We start from the raw sequence: 17,800 nt of genomic DNA, 5'->3' as shown, positions 1-17,800 counted from the left end.
GATAAATTAAGATTAAAGCTCCCAGTTTTCCGTATTTACTGATTTTCATGGATAAAAACAGACAGAAAGCATTCATTTTCTTGGCTGTATCGGTTTTTATATATGGAGAAAAAAACGAAATCGGGTTGCTTTTTGAATAATTCGAAATAATGTCTGCCATGACTGCCAGGCCAATAGACGCATGGATTAATAGATGAAGGGGACTAAAAAAGAAAGGAATTTTAGTAAAGAGGCTTTAACAGTAGTAGATATGCACAAGGTTGATACTCAAATTTGCATATTTTCATACACATGCACTAATTTATCTTCTTCAGGTGTCCACAGCACTGAACCTGGCAGACATTTGAGTATAAGTGCATATTTATTGGTTAACTAAATGTGGAAATATACTAATTTCAGCTTAATTTTTCCATAAAACTCAAAGGAAATATTGATAAATACAGATTATATTAGCAAAAAATAAATATGGATAAATACAGACGGAAATGGCAAAAAAAAAGTATACCATTTAACCGGGAGCCCTAATTAAGATATATTGTTATTGCTATGAAGTGGAAACATACAGGCAAGTGAAGTAATCTAGATGAAAAAGCATGAACTGGTGAACATGGCATGTGTCACGCCTGCTACAGAACAATCTTCTCTCTGCTCAGCGAGCATCTCTGCTAAGATTGCTGCAAAGTTTGTCACAATAAAGTGTAGTGTCTGTATTCTACTGCTACTATCATCAGTATAATTCTACAAAAGAAGGAACTATATTTACAACACCATAATGAATTTAATTTAAAACTTCCTATTTTTTTTGTGTAAGAACTTTTTATTTATGGGAATTCTCGAAATTATCATTGTCAAAGTCCATTTAGTATAAACTATCTTTTTAACGTTTCATTTAAACATTTCCACTCTTTTCAAGTCCAACTGGTGGGGAAGAATTCGTATGGCATTTTGGCACTGAATGTGCAAAACTCCAAGGGCTCATTTATGAGGTTTTGACATAGGGCATCGCAGCATAGAATGTTGATGCACTGCCCAACGTCAAACCAAAAGGCCAGTTGTGCTCCTTATATACGTGATACGGAGCATTCCTGTACTTTCTTCCGCACCCGTACGCAGTGGGCTGCAGTTCACCAATGCATGCCCTGTGGTTCTGAAAATTCTGAACCTGTGTTTTAAATATCATGATTCTGTTATGAAATTGGTATCAGCGAACCGCAAATGACGAATGCGGTATGCATGAGTGTTTTCATCATGTTACACCAATGAATTCACTGTGTATTTGAAGGTTCTGTTTTGAATCATCGGGTTCCATTTTGTGAATAGCAGCCATTTTGTGCATTGCCCTTACAGCAGGCTCTCACCATGGCAGAACAAGTATTTAAGGACATAACCTTAGCATGGGTTTGTGCTGACTTCTGCATGACCTGACGAAAGCTGACCCTGTTGCTTGAGGCTAACCTTGCCAAGCCAGTTCCTGCCCTTTAGCTGATCAAGATTATAGATCCGAGCACAGGACAGTGTAAAGATTTACTACACACAAACGTGCCTATCTTACTTCCATCTGTTCCTGTTCCTGCCTCCACGAGCTATTTATGACATGGGCTGTGATCTTAATTTTTTGGGTTTATCCGGCCTTGTCAGCTAGAGAATGTACGCATTATGTGGACATTGTTTATGGCCTGGACTTATCTTGAAAGTGGGTTTGTCATCATACAGTGCTTTGTGTGCACGCCCTGGGAGTGACCAACAATAATGTACTTCAAAGAGAAAATGTGTTCCTAGGGCATAATAAACGGTATAAAAGGTCTGTGCGGAGACCATTCAAGCAGGCTACCTCATTCAGTTGCTTTAGGTGTGACTGGGCGACGTAGCCTCACAATTAATTGTAATAAAGATGTCTTTTCATATTTCAGATTCTCTGTTGATTTCTTTGCTGCTTTTGAATGGACTACTTATTGGTAAGACCCCTGAGAAGGAGTATGAGGATTTTTAGATACATCAGATGGCGCGACCAACTGTGGGCCTCATCAAGAAGTGACTATCTGGAGGAGTAATCATGTCAGAGGACAGAAATCTACCGGGGAAGGCAAGACAGAAATCTACTAAAAGAGGTACTCTGTGCACGGAGGTTCTGGGGGATTATCTGTCTTTGCGGCTCAGTATATTTTGATTTTTCTGACTTAAACTCTCTAAAAGATGTCACTCCTGACTGAGCAACCTTTTTTTGGCGTAAGTTTTTTAAGAAAGAGACTGTTAGTGCCGTTAGAATTTGGCAGTTAGAATTTGGACAAGGTTTGTATAGGTTTGTATATGCGAATTGCAATTTGTGTAGGCAAGTAAGGAAGGGATTTTTTTTTCTCCATCTGCTTTAGTTGAAGTATAAGTGGGTCGCTCCCAGTCCTTTGTTCTGTGGTTCTTTGCTTGGTTTGTTTAGTCCTTAGTACTATTTGAAGATTGCAATTTTCAATAACCGAGGGTCTTGTATATTTACAAGTGTATCGATAGAGATAGCCCCTTGAAGTTTGAACCTAGATTAGTGAGCTATAAGATGCCTGATCTTAGCAAATTTAAAAATTTGTGTTGGCCAATTTTGTATACGTTTGGATTAGCCGGTCTCCCCTAAAGGGAATATCTAAATAGGTTAGGTTTACTAACATATTTCTTCCTTGGTGATTTTGTATCCCCAGGGAATTAAAATATGACATGATACATAACAAGGATCCTTTGCTCTGTGCACTTTTATGAATGGAGATGCAGAACGATTTTTGGTGTTCTGCCAGCTACAGCTAGTGAATTGAGTGTATTTTTGGTTTCCTGCACATTCTGTGGTCTGTTGGGCTGTTTCTGCAGTCTTTTGGAACACTATTGAGAAGTGTTTCTTGTAAATATGACTTACAGCTACGTACAGTCTGGACTGTCCTGTTTTCGTCCTAAGTGTTGATTTGTGGGTTTAATGTGTGTTTGGATGTTTATGTGGTTTTTCTCATTAGTGTAACTTCGGTATGTACATAGCGTTCACGCAATTTATGAAAGCACTGTATTGTGTGTCCTGAATGTTTCAACACTTTCTGTTTATGTTTGAAATGAGCTCAATGTGTGTGTGTGGGTCACATTTAATGGATAAATAAGGCCCCAAACAAAAACGAAATTATATATTTTTGCAAAAATAAATAAATTTACAGCATTTTTCCTTAAATGCACTGTATTAGATGTTCACAGGCAAACCTTTCAGCTGCAGTATATTTGATTGGAATGTTTATTCAGCCAGCACTTTTCCAGTTAAACACGGGTGGAATTTTGCATAACCGTCCTTTTAACTAAATGTGCCGCAAAAATGTGACGCAGGACTGTGACGCGTTTTAAGTTAGGCATATGCGCTTAGGTTTGTGAGTTACTGCATCTAAATGATAGGCAAGGGATGCAGCGGGCTCTTATATGTAGAACAATCACAAAAAAGAAATAATTGTTTTTTTTTTAGAAGACAAAATAATTATTATTATGAAAAATAATTATTAAAAATAAGTGCTACAAAAATCGTTTTTTAATATTTATAAAGCTTAACACTCATACTATGACCTCCTAGCAATAAAATTTGATTTAAGTTATGTTGTATCACTAAAATGACAAGTATTCGTGTGTATAATTTCCCCTTGGCATAGGCGCAAGCAAGCTCATTTTTATAAAGTATAAGTTATTATTTTCAAATGCCTGACTCATGGGTTATGTAATAGACATTCTAGTAATGCATATTATGCAAGAAAATTGTAGGATATTCATTTTTTAATGCCCAAAATATGAAAGTCGATTTTGAGTAAAATCACTGTTTAAACAGCATTTTGCTTTCATTCAGAGTACTTTTTAAAGTGTCTCGGGCTCATGCAAATACATACATTTAGGTTTTGATATATATTTGCAGGTTGTGGCTTCTTATGATTCAGTGGGTTAATGTGCCAGTACAAAGGCTTGTTTTAATATCAGGGTTGAAGGTTCTAGCTTCAGCTAGGCCTACGGAAAGTTTGTTCATTTAAGACTGATGAGGTGTGTACCATAGGATTGCAACAAGCATTTACTCTAAAAACTGGTCTGTGTGTCCTTAGGTTTTGAGAACTATTGACAGTGAATGTAGTTTAATGATCTGGGAATAGAGATAATTTTAGCGCCTAAAAAAAAGAGAAATTATTTTTCAAAATAGAGTTAATTATTGCAGGTTAGAAGCCTTCTGGCTTTGACGGGTTCAGTGTGGCAGAAGCTGGGGGCTGAGAGGATGGCTGGCTCGAGCCGCGCTGTTATCTTTTTAGTTTCCCTGTAAATAATGGAGAAGGCTGTCATGTTGACATTTGTGACCTCTTAATTAGGACTTTGCCTCCGAGGAATGCAGAATGACCTCTCTGAATGGGCCTCTAGAGGTGGGGTTTCTGGTTTCTCCGTGAGAACATCAATAAAATTAAAGAACTTAATTTAAAAGGGAAAATAAATAGGGGTTTCTCTGAAGGTCCCAAACATGTGTTAAATAATCTGCAGAACTGATACATTTGTGTCTTCACTGTAAGGAGAATAATGTTTGCTAGCTGCGTTTATTTTACAGAAAATGAAGTGTTGCATTAAGTCTTAGATAGAAAATAAGATGCAGCCCTTTTCCAAGAATTTTGAAGGCTACAGGCTACAGGCCTACGTAAAAAAAGATTTGCTCATTAGGTATTATTTTTTTCAGTGCACATTATAGGTGCCACATTCATATGGAGTATCAGTGTAACAATTCCTTTTAGAACGGTAAAAATAAACTGGCTTGATGTTGCGAAGTGCACTGACAAGAGAGTAAAAGTTAAGTAATGAAAATGTATTTTTGTGTATGTTACAATGTTTTTTGTGTTGTGTATTTTTCTGCTTCTGCCAACAGATTATTCACGGATTGTTCTAAGGCAGACAAGACACATGAGTTTGATTATTTGAAAAGAGATGTGTTTTTGCGTAATTTCTTTGGAACAAAATGTTCATTTTTTCGTTTGTGTATTTGGCCCTGTCATGAAATATTTTAATTGGACCTGTATGTTAGAAGAGAGACAGTGAAGTTATGTTTGACAGTAGACTCCAACTGCGTTGTGCTCACTGTCAAAAGGAGGGTATGGAGCTTAGACCTGACAGAATTTAGACAGGCCCAAATATTGCATTTTGGGCTGCAGGTTTACAGTGCATAAAGTACATATGCCATGGCGCTGTGTGTCACCGCTTATCCACATGCTGTTGTTTTGTCTGTGCTGCCTTTTTGTGCTTGATATACAGCGAGTATATCTGATGGCTTGACATGTGCATTTTTTATTTTGTGTATGTTTTGTTTTATGTTGTTACTATTACAAGTTCTCCTGTGTTGTGAAGGGATCCGTATGACGATACGTATCGTTACACAAGAGTTGGATGGATTTGGTATAATAATAAATTTCACAGATATGGTTTTCATACTGTGAGGAAGACAGGCAGCACTTTTACCAGTGCATGCCTAAATCTGGCTATATTGATATTGAAGAGAACTAAAAAGATATACAGGTTCAAAGTGTATCACCTGATGTTAGTCACTTACTGCACATTCCCTTAAAGGAATAGGCAGCCGTAAATTGTTATGTATCCTTGATTAGACCTAAGGATGGAATTATAGATCTGTGACTCAAGGTGACCTAATTTCAATATTGCATTACTTAATCATGTTTTGTTTCCCAAATAGCATATGGCTTTGTCCCTTGAAAGGAAACCAGGTTTCATTTTTTTTCTCCTGAAGAGAGAACAGGAACATTAGTTAGGATTACCGTATATGGTGTAGTTGCCAGTGGTAGAGTTAGAATTTGTGTAACTTTGGTCTTTTGTGTATCCCCCGTACTCTTGATGCTGTGTCACATGCCTGAGGTACCCGAACAAACTCTTGTCCCTCCTATAGATTTTTCTTTTATTGCTTCTCCCCTGACCAATGTCGCATCATGCTTAGTTATTGGGGATTTTAGTTGTGTCCTAGTTCCATATCCCCTTCTCCATATTCCTTTCACCAGTCAGCCCATTTATTATTATGGGTGTATTGTTTATGTGCACACTTCTAGACTGTAGTGATGTATCAGGGACCCCCCATGTTAAGTAAAATGTTTTTTCAGACTGACTGTCTGGGTAGTGATAGGCTGGTTAACTGACCCAATATTATAGTAAGACAAGTGTTTCCATCTCAATAGGAGATATCTTAAGTTTACCCTTTTGAACATGGCGAAAAAATGATTTTTAATAATATGCATTTTTATGTTGTGTAGTATAATGATGTTTTTAATAGGCTATGCTTTATTCACCTTTCGAGTATCATTTGTACACACTACACAGCCCATACCTCCTCCTACTGTTTCCTCGCATTCTTTTCACCCTCTGCCTGAACACTAGTCTGCTAGAAGATTAGAGTTTGTCAATAATTCATTCGTTCAGCTTTTACACCAACACCAGTTAGTGATGAATATAGACCTGGACTCAGATTAGCATGAGTATAGGTTATTGCCTATGTAAGGGCAAAAGGATGGGCTGTGGTTCTGAAAATTCTGAACCTGTGTTTTAAATATCATGATTCTGTTATGAAATTGGTATCAGCGACCCGCAAATGACGAATGCGGTATGCATGAGTGTTTTCATCATGTTACACCAATGGATTCACTGTGTATTTGAAGGTTCTGTTTTGAACCCTCGGGTTCCATTTTGTGAATAGCAGCCATTTTGTGCATTGCCCTTACAGTAGGCTCTCACCATGGCAGAACAAGTATTTAAGGACATAACCTTAGCATGGGTTTGTGCTGACTTCTGCATCACCTGACGAAAGCTGACCCTGTTGCTTGAGGCTAACCTTGCCAAGCCAGTTCCTGCCCTTTAGCTGATCAAGATTATAGATCAGAGCACAGGACATTGTAAAGATTTACTACACACAAACGTGCCTATCTTACTTCCATCTGTTCCTGTTCCTGCCTCCACAAGCTATTTATGACATGGGCTGTGATCTTAATGTTTTGGGTTTATCCGGCCTTGTCAGCTAGAGAATGTACACATTATGTGGACATTGTTTATGGCCTGGACTTATCTTGAAAGTGGGTTTGTCATCATACAGTGCTTTGTGTGCACGTCCTGGGAGTGACCAACAATAATGTACTTCAAAGAGAAAATGCGTGCCTAGGGCATAATAAACGGTATAAAAGGTCTGTGCAGAGACCATTCAAGCAGGCTACCTCATTCAATTGCTTTAGGTGTGACTGGGCGACGTAGCCTCACAATTAATTGTAATAAAGATGCCTTTTCATATTTCAGATTCTCTGTTGATTTCTTTGCTGCTTTTGAATGGACTACTTATTGGTAAGACCCCTGAGAAGAAGTATGAGGATTTTTAGATACATCAGCACCCTTGCACCATCGTGCAAGGATGCTTGCAAAGTGGGACTGATTGATTTTGTGCAGGAATGAACAACACAAGGAGAAATTAAAACATTTGTCTTTGTTTTGCCTCCCTAACACCACCCATAGGGATGCGTATGGTTTTGACACATTCCCAGGTTCACGACTTCTCGTTAATCAGGGAATGTGTCGGGTTCCATGGGTATTGCATGGGAACACCCACAGCAACACCCATGGAATGCCCCTTCCATGCAGTTTTCTGCGTGAAAGTGGCACATATTTATAAGGCCATGAAAAGCTTTGTAAAGTGGCTTTACGTGGCCTTATAAATATGCTGTGGCAGATTGCGCCAAAAGTGACGTTCTGGTGGCACAAAACCGCCGGTAGGTCCGCATAAATGAGGCCCCAAATGCTCATGTTGAAGGGTAATGAGCTTTCCTAAGAAATTTCAAAGAGAGAGAGTGTGACTCACCAAACTAGGGAGTGCCTAGGAAGTGTGTGTACCAACTAAGCACTTTCATTGACCATCTTGCAAATACTTCACTGGGCCCAGTGGGGGTGGATACGGGTTGTGTGTCAGGGGGGAGTGGCATGAGGCGGGTGCACTGATCAGGATTAAGCATGGGCGGAAAATCCGTTTCGCTCACGGATTTTGCGGATTTTCAGTAAATTCGCAATCCGCGAGATTTGCGAATCTCCCGCAAAATCCGCAAATCCGCGAGCAGCGGATTTTATGGCTTGCTCGCACTGTTCGCGTGAGTTCGCGGCTTCCCAGTACAACTTTGCGCCCCGCGAATAAGTGCAAAATTGCAGAAATACGATCTTAGCAAAACTGAAACTACTTACCAGGTTCAAAAGTTCAGGCTCATCATTAGTAGCCATTTCCTGTAGTGCTTCCTGAGGGGCCCCTCCAGAGTTCAGTTGCCAGTTGCAACTATTATGTGACCCTGCTCTGAACCTCAGAATAGTTACACATATGCCACAAAGGTCCTGAATTACAGCTAAGGGAGACAAGCAGGAGCCAGGCTGGAAGTTCAAATCCATTAATCAGCCCCTAATTCATTATTGTCAGTTGGGGCAGGGCAGGTGTTGTAACTAATTTTGCAACAATGAAAGCACTTAGCAAGTGCAAAAGATCACTAATCAGGAAGCACTAAGGAAGCAGGTGCCAGCTAAAAAAATATTCTGTGACACATTAATCAGCCCCAAATTAATTCAGGTCACTTGAGGCAGGGAAGGTGTGCTTGCGTTGCCACAATAATGTACACTGACTGGACAACCAGAGGGTGCTGTGATGAAACAGAGGGTGGCATGGGTGGGCCAGAGGGTGGCATGAGTAGTCAGAGAGTGGCAGTGGTGACAGAGAGTGGCAGTGATGAAGAAGAGTGTCCCAAACAGGCTGGACACGTAGAAACAACAAGTTCGCGAAACTTGCGACCCGACAGGTAAGTTCGCGCTTTGCGAAATTGTAAAAAACCCTCGCGAACTGGCAGAAACCCGCGCAAACACAAAAAAAAAATCCGCAAATTCGCGAGAATTCGCGGATTTTGCGGATTGCGAGTTCGCAAATCCGCAAATTTCGCGAACGCGAGATTCGCAAAATTCGCCCATGCTTAATCAGGATGCAGCAGCAGACTACAGTTTATGAAGCTTAGGCAATCACAGAGCTAAATACCAACCAGTGAGGGGACAGCTTTCAGTTGCGAACGGAGGTCCAGTGGTTTTTATTTTGTAATTCGTTTTTTTATGCAAGTTCCTGCCCACCCCCCCCATAGATGCCAGCCACCGCTTAGTAAGTCAAAAATGTGTCGCTCAGTAAGTCAACAATTTGTCTGCAGATATTTATCATTGTTATTTTGTCAGTAGCTGTTTCCCTGTCTATATTTGTGTGGTTATGTTCACCTTGACCCACTGTGGTGATTACCCTAGTAAAACTATCAGACATTACAGAAATTATGGTTTTAGTCGACTTCGCAGCTTTAGGTTACTAGTTTTTTAATTATATTACCAGCAGTCCAAGTGGGGATGGAGTTCCCAAGCGATATTAATCTTACCAAAATAGTTCCCAATTTTGTGGTTAAATAAACAAACGTCAATGAACTCTTATATAGTTGACCTTGATTTGACTCAGGTTGAAAAGCCATAGGAGGGACATAGAGAAAAAGAAGAAACAGACGGCCTCTACAGGGTACCTACTAACTGAAAACAAAAGTAAATGTCTGCAATTGATTAATCAGCAAATCTAAAGGCTGCTTCGAACAGTGTATATATAGTCTTCAATTGGAAGAATCATTTGAAACTTCATAGTAACAAAGATTGATAACACTTTGAAGGTACTCCAAGAGTGTTTTCAGTTCTGAAATGTATACTTTTAATAGGAATCTAGAAAAATAGGTTTGCACCAGGTACAGTATAATTGTGTATTCCAAAAACTATTACTTCAGAAAGTACTTCAATTTAATTTGTTACACTTTTTGCAGCAACTTTTCTTACACTGTGTGCAGCTTGTCTTATGCTGTGTGAAGTAAATTTTTAAGCTGATGACGTACATATTCGCAGTGCTTCTGTCACAGGCTGGACCTCCTGGCACTACAAATACCTTTCACTTTTCCCTATCCATCAACCACTATTCAAATCAATGACACTCTGATTCTACACACAGACATCTGAAGTGAGCACTTTAACCAACTCAGCCTTCCCGCCAATTCAATGCATTTCACACAGATTAGTTTCACTTGCATTTATTTTTCATTTAATGCCTGTGTGTTATATTTTATATGCAGTTCCTATCATGTTAATGTACTTGGACAGCTGGATCTTACTCTGGATTTGCAGGTAGGTATTTATGGTCAGGTATTGGGCAGAGGGTTCGGGGTTAAGGTGGGTTGGGTCTGGCTCGGATCGTGAAGTACAAAGTGGCTCCTTTATAACCTTCCTGTAGTGGAGGTGAAACTGATTACTGTTGAAAATGAGTAGTATAGGACATGAGTCCTAAAAAAAGAAGTGGGGAGACTCACCAAGTTAGAAGTTTGCAAGTGACATCACTGCGTGTGACATCACGGAGCGTGACATTGCATGTGGCATCACAGGAAGTGACATCACAGGAAATGGCATCCAGACTCCATCATCGCACCCCAACTCCGGAACATCATCAACAGCTCTTTCGCATCCGCTACCTTCCCGGAAAGCTGGAAACATGCCGAGCTGAGCGCCTCCTGAAGAAACCCACCGCGGACCCCACGGACCTCAAGAACTTCCGTCCCATCTCGCTGCTCCCCTTTCCAGCCAAAGTCATCGAGAAGACTGTCAACAGACAACTCTCCGCCTTCCTCGAGACCAACGGATCCCTTGACCCCTCACAGTCCGGTTTCCGGGCAAACCACAGCACCGAGACCGCCCTCATCGCAGCCACCAACGACATCAGGTCCCTGCTCGACAACGGGGAAACTGCTGCCCTCATCCTCCTGGACCTCTCAGCAGCCTCCGACACCGTATGCCACCGCGCCCTGATACAGTGCCTCAGCAACACCGGAATCCAAGGAGCGGCACTGGAGTGGATCATCTTGTTCCTTGCCTGTAGAACCCAAAGAGTCCGCCTCCCCCCGTTTCGATCCGCGGCCACCGAAGTCATCTGCAGCGTCCCGTAAGGATCCTCACTCAGCCCCACCCTCTTCAACGTCTACATGAGCCCTCTCGCAGCCATCGCTCGCCAACACAACCTCAACATCATCTCCTACGCCGACGACACCCAGCTGATCCTCTCCCTCACCAACGACCCCGCCACCGCCAAAGCCAACCTCCAGGAAGGAATGAAAGACGTCGCAGAATGGATGAAGATCAGCCGTCTGAAACTGAACTCAGACAAGACGGAAGTCCTCATCCTCGGACCATCTCCTTCTGCCTGGGATGACTCCTGCTGGCCACCTGCCCTAGGCACCGCACCCAAGCCAACGGACCACGCACGCAACCTGGGCTTTATCCTGGACTCCTCCCTCACGATGACCAAGCAAGTCAACGCCGTCTCGTCATCCTGCTTCAACACCCTGCGCATGCTCCGAAAGATCTTCCGATGGATCCCCACTGAAACCAGGAATATGGTCACCCAGGCCCTCGTCCCCAGCCGTCTGGACTACGGGAACACCCTCTACGCTGGAACCACAGCCAAACTCCAGAAAAGCCTCCAGCGCATTCAGAACGCCTCAGCTCGACTCATCCCTGACATCCCTCGCCACAGCCACATCTCTGCCCACCTGAAAGATCGGCACTGGCTCCACGTCAGCAAGAGGATCATGTTCAGACTCCTCACCCACGCACACAAGGCTCTCCACGACACGGGCCCGAAGTACCTCAACAGCCGCCTCACATTCTACACACCCACCCGCCAGCTCCGATCCGCCAGCCTCGCCCTCGCCTCCGTCCCACGAATTTGCAAATCCACCATCGGAGGAAGATCCTTCTCCTACCTGGCAGCCACGACATGGAACTCCATCCCCACTCACCTACGGCTGGACCATCTCTCTTTCAGGAAACAACTCAAGACCTGGCTGTTCGAGCAGTGGCGACCCCACCCCCTCAGCGCCTTGAGACCCTATGGTTGAGTAGCGCGCTCTACAAATTTTGTTGATTGATTGACACATGAACTCACAGACAGTGACATCAAATTTAAGACGTCACACATGTTTTGCATATGAATATATTTGAGTATATTATGAGATTTAACAAATGAAAGCTGATCAGTACATAAGCTTGTGACTTGAATTCCCTGATTGCAGGAATTAACAGCCCAAGTATGCTGATTTCTTCTGGGCCTCTGAAGCTGGGCATGCTGGGAAAAATCAAAGGGCGGATGTGAGTTTTTTTTAATGTTTCCAGTGTTGCTTCTGCACTGCGTGTGATACTCACAGCAGTGTTGGATTTGGAAAAACTTTACTAAGGAATCCCTTACATTGGTGGTCAAGGTGTGGTATCAAAAAGAGGGTGGAGTCAGGAGGGCAGAGTCATGAAAAGCAGTCTGTGATTGGGGCTGGATTTACAAAGATTTAATGCAACGCAGCATGTGAAGTTGCTGCGCTGGGATGCATGAAAGGGAGAGAGAAGATCAGTACCATATTTTCAAAGATATGGCAAAGTTCTGCTCTCTCTTAGCACAGGTGCACTTGTAGTTGCCTATTGCCAATGCAGGCACCCTTGTGTCTTGTCGCAAGGGGTTCTGTGTTGTGCTCAGTATAGTTTTTGTACAGAAAGACATCCTCTTCTGTGCAAAAACTATCCTTTAAGGCTATTTCTTCCTTGCATATACGCTACAGAATGGCCTGACGCAAGATAACACTAGTCAGTGCTATAAGCTGTGTTGCATTACTTTTGTATTTACAAAGATACCCAAATCAAAAATCTGACTGGCTTTGTGAATTCCAAATAGATTTAGCATTGCGGCTGTGACAAAAATGTGATGGAACCCAAATGCAAAATCTTAGTAAATCTAGGGCTCATTGTGCAATTTTTTTTTTAACTTGGCCTCAAAGAAATTGGCAACAAGAATAAACATAGCAGTTAATCTGTTGAAACTTAATTGGTTGCAAAGACTGAATTTTTAAATATCTTCTGGAGTTAAGGCACCTGCTGCGGAGATCTTTGTGTACCCAGTAAATCTTAGGGAATAATAATAATGGTAAGTTAAGTCTAGTGGTTAGTACATTTTCTGGAGAGATCTGTGCTTGTCTAGTCACAGTCTTGACTCACAGTGGCATAGAGAGTTATTGTGTTTCCCGCAAAGGGTTAATATGTTTCCTTCAAATCACTTTGCGCAACATCCAGATTACAGATTTTTGTTTTGGGTAGATAGGTAAGTGGAATACTGCTTTTAACAGAGATCCGTTGTTGCCTGCAGTTCATAAATATAGCAAGGTGCTATGAAGGATGATATGACTTCTAAAACTTGTAACCTTATTTGCTTTAGTAACATTTTCTGTTCAACGATTTACACACTTGTGTGATTTATTATCAATATCTAATGTGTGTGCATCATGTAGAGTGCTCTGACGCCCTACATATGACTACAAAAGAAATACAAAAATTACTCAAGCAGACTTAAACATCTGACAGTGCATGATTAACTCTTATATATTGAACAAAGTCTAAAGCTTGCCTTTCGAATCATAGTTGCTCTTAAGTACCTGTGATGAGATGAAGTGGTAACATGCTATGTTACTTTTTTCTCCTCCATTGCATTGGCATCTATGTGTGAGGCTCATATAGCTCCTAGCCAGGATTAAACGGGAACAAAAGGAGGGCTGAAGGACGCTGAACGCTAGCCTTTGTTTTGGACCCGCCTGCTGGAATCTAAAATGGAAAAGCCCTTCTACCCGCACGTTGCTGCCCTGAAAGGAAAGCAGACAATGTGCAGGCGAATGTGTCCGGGGGGTTGGAAAATTACACAGCTTCAGCCTATTTCACGGGGGCCCAAGTTCTCTTGGCAAGGAGGACGGCATCCAGCCCGTGAAAATAGTAAGTGGACGCTATCTACCCGCGTGTACACAGACGTGTGCCCTGGAGGAGTATAGAGATGGAACTGTTGACACAGCAAGAGAGTAGAAACTTTAAAAGAAAGTGCGGCAATCAGTAGCTGATGAAGGGAGTCGAGAGTGTGTCACGTTCAGGGCAATGGCCACACTGGGTGCTGTCTGACCTGGAGGGGGCTCTATCCGTGGGAGGGGTGGGGGGGGGGGGGGGGGGGTGATGAAAGGTGCATAAAGAGAGACAGCAAGTAAGCATCGAAACTCACGGGCAACCCCTAACGGTCGTCACCTCGGGCGGGGGGCAGAGTGCCTACGCCAGTCCTGCGCGCGCGCCCACATCTTTCCGTCTGCGCCTCTACTTACAGCTCCTGGACGGAAATCACGGCCAAAGTGATCAAGACTCCGCTTTTCACCCTCGCCCTGGGACCCCACCAGGGTGATGGAGATGCAGTCCAGGGTGCCGGCACAGAGGGCCGTGCCTGTCACCACCTGTATTTTGTAGTCCGCCATGTCCACGAGAGCAGCTCTGTGGTCCTGGGTCACACGGTCTGAATCCCTTCTTTTTTTAAAGGAACTCAGCAGCGTCTCTATCAAACCCAACCCCTTTTACACACAGGGAGGCTGGACCTGAGCCACCCTTATCAGAGAACCCAAGATTAAATGGCGGACAGGAAGACACTTCAAAAGCTTTTCGTAACTACCGCTGTTTCTTGAGAATTCGCTGAAGAGGTTCAGTTGACCACGTCAGGTATTTCCAGAGAAAAGGTGATAAAGAAAGATTAGTTGGAAAACCGTCAAAAAGGTGAGAACACAGTGACGAGAACGAGCGAGATAAAGGGGCAGGGAGTGTCTGATAGTGAATCAGACACTCCCTGCTCCCAGGGAGTGGATCCAGACCTATCGCTCAGCCACCAAGGTTACATTTCACCTGCTGCAGGATTCTGAGCAAAGCTTCGGGCACCAGCACTCTTTGTTTTACAAATTAAGCACTAACTATAAAGTAGGCCCCAACAGCTTCCTAAGGGACACAATCAGCAATGTAACAATTTTGCATAAACACCTAGGGTCTCATTACAGATGGTGCCCCGGGGGTGCAAAAGGCATTTGCACCTGCTTTGCACGCCCCCGGGGCACTTTGGTGGTATTATAGAAGGGGATGCAGACGCTTCTGTGTCCCCCTCTATAATACCGATTGCCCTGGTGCACTTAGAGCGCCATTGATATCAACAGAGGGTGTTCCTTCATTTGCATAGGGGGGTACAATATGTAAATGAGGGAATTCCTTTGACTCTGCGCCCGTGCTATATAACAGACACGGGCGCAGTGCCAAAGAAGCCCTCAGGGGGCATGCTGACAGTGCGCCGTTTAACCGCATCACTGCGGCAGTTATTTTTCCGCTACGCGGCTTTTTTCTAAAAGCCCAATAGATGACGAGCTAAGCTCGTCATCCGCACACGACCACCATGGCTGATGACGAGCTGAGCTCGTCATCAGCATCGAAGGGGTTAAAAAGTGGCACACTGTCAGTGCGTCACCTGACAGCAGCTCTCTGCATGGGGTAAAGGGGGTCCCATGGACGCTGGGGGAAGCGCATACACCATAATCGGGCACATTATCACTGTTTGCACCCGGCGCACCATTGCAAGGTGCGCCAGGTTAAAAAAGAGAAGTTGTGTTAGGACAGAAGAAAAATGTTTGCCACCTCTTTGCAAAAAGATAACTGTTACTGCAGTAGAGGTAGATGAAACACGTTTATCTTCTTATTATTAATTAGATTTGTTTTGAGCTTGCATATTAGGAACCCATGATATTACTGGAATGTTTATACATAGACAATGCTTTCAGATCCCTCTCATAAGAGATCTGTCTTTTGTGCCAACATGAGGGGTTACAGGCTCCCAACATGAATGTCCTGCTGAGCTCGGATTAGTCATTCATGTTCATTCAGGGCAAAGTTTCAATTAAAGTGGTCTGTTGTGTAGCTCCTGGAAGTAATTCAAAGCCTCATTATCAAGGTGGCATCGGCAGGCCAGCTAGCCAAGGTTATTGCTAGTTAGCTTTACTGGGACACAGGCAGGAAAAGTATAATTTTGTAAAAGTTACTATCTCTAAATGTTTATTGAAGATCCGATTTCCCCATTAAATTAGATTTTCAATGAATATTTAAAATATTCCTTGATCAATTTTTGTATCTGTATCCTGACAAAAGTTACATATTGAAGTTTATAATCTGTATTTTGACATTTTCTCGGATTCAGCTACAGCCTTGTCAGTGAAAATGGCTTTTGTACCCTATGTACTGGAGGACCACACCAGCTTTGATTTTGCACATGTTCCGCAATTAAAACTCAGGCGCATTTCCTTGTGGGCATCAAGGTGTACTTAGTGGTGCCTTATTAATATTTAAAAACAGGATTCACAGCCTGACAAAAATGGTCATTTTGGCAGGTTTCAAGGCAGACTTTTATGCTGCTGCAGTCAGACTTCACAGGACAGACCTGAAACCATGTGGATGGCACAATAGGTGCCACTGTTTACAGGTGAGAGTTAATTCCCAGGCCTTGGATGCATTTTCTGTACCACATACTAGGGACCTAATGCAAGTTAAATATATCAATTGTGGATAAGCCAATTTAGCCATGTTTTCAGGAAGAACAGGGGCACTTTACTCCTGTTTAGCAGGGTTAACATTATATCCAACAAGAAATGGGTTGTGGGAAAGGTGAAAAATATGGGGTGACCATTCAGTAATGGAAGATTTGCTACACATGTTTACTGAGGTAGAAATCAAAACCTTACAGCATCTTTCCAGTGACTTTTCATGAGAGCAACATAGGGTAGGTGTTGTGCAGTTCCTACAAACGGTATACACTCAAAATATCGAGTTTTTAATATCGATTTGCATTAATATCGATTAAAAAATATAGAATGGACACAATATCGACTAGACAGAATATAGACTACAAAAATATCGAATAGGATAGCATTAATATCGAATCAAAAATATAGAATGAACATAATATCGAATGGACAGAATATAGACAACAAAAATATAGAATGGACAGAATATAGACTACAAAAATATAGAATGGACAGAATATAGACTACGTAAATATCGAATTTGAGGTAAGTAAGTTAATATCAATTTTTAAAGTGTTTTTTATGTTAGTATATGTTTGAAAAGTGTATATATATTTGATTATTTATAGAAATTAATTTTTTTATGGTATTTAATTTTTGCGTAATATAATTCCGTAGCGGGTTGTGGGTTTATAGGGGAATAGGGTGGGAAGTAAATTAATTGTTAATTAATTATTTAAAATATAATTGGTAATTAATTTTAATTAATTGATTAATTGATAATTATGTTAATTTTAGTAACTTATTTTCTGTAGCGGGTTGTGGGTTTATAGGGGAATAGGGTGGGAAGTAATTTAAGTATAATTAATTGAATATGTTAATTTATTTATTGGTATTTATTTTGAATTAATTGTTAATTAAATATTAATTGGTAATTAATTAAAATATAATTGGTAATTCATTTTTATTAATTGATCAATTGATAAATATGTTAATTTTAGTAATTTATTTTCAGTAGCGGGTTGTGGGTTTATAGGGAAATAGGGTGGGAAGTTATTTAATTATAAATAATTAAATATGTTAATTTATTTATTTGTATTTATTTTGAAATAATTGTTAATTAATTATTAATTGTAATTCATTAAAATATAATGGGAAATTAATTTTAAATAATTTATTAATTGATAATTATGCTAATTTTATTAATTTATTTTCTGTAGTGGGTTGTGGGTTTAAAGGGGAATAGGGTGGGAAGTCATTTAATTGTTAGTAATTCATTTTTTAAATTCTTTTTTTAATCTAATTTTTAA

The 17,800-nt window shown here is 41.4% G+C and overlaps 1 protein-coding gene across 3 annotated transcripts in view; it reads right to left on the bottom strand.

Annotated features, from left to right (window-relative positions):
- The window catches only part of LOC147678117 (hydroperoxide isomerase ALOXE3-like), a 186,462-nt gene extending 171,759 nt beyond the window's left edge, over nucleotides 1-14,703 (bottom strand). For 2 of the 3 annotated variants that reach the window (XM_086945974.1, XM_086945975.1), the window contains exon 1: nucleotides 14,274-14,488. In XM_086945974.1, coding sequence (XP_086802100.1) covers nucleotides 14,274-14,420 — 147 coding nt within the window. In that variant the 5' untranslated portion in view covers nucleotides 14,421-14,488. Of the gene's footprint in view, nucleotides 1-14,273 lie in introns of all 3 variants that reach the window. The other variant, XM_086945973.1, reaches the window with a different exon arrangement.
- Nucleotides 14,704-17,800: the final 3,097 nt, after the last annotated feature.

This window comes from Lissotriton vulgaris, chromosome 12, assembly GCF_964263255.1.
Source record: "Lissotriton vulgaris chromosome 12, aLisVul1.2, whole genome shotgun sequence".
Taxonomy (NCBI): Eukaryota; Metazoa; Chordata; class Amphibia; order Caudata; family Salamandridae; genus Lissotriton; species Lissotriton vulgaris.
This window is presented reverse-complemented; position numbering and strand designations above follow the sequence as displayed.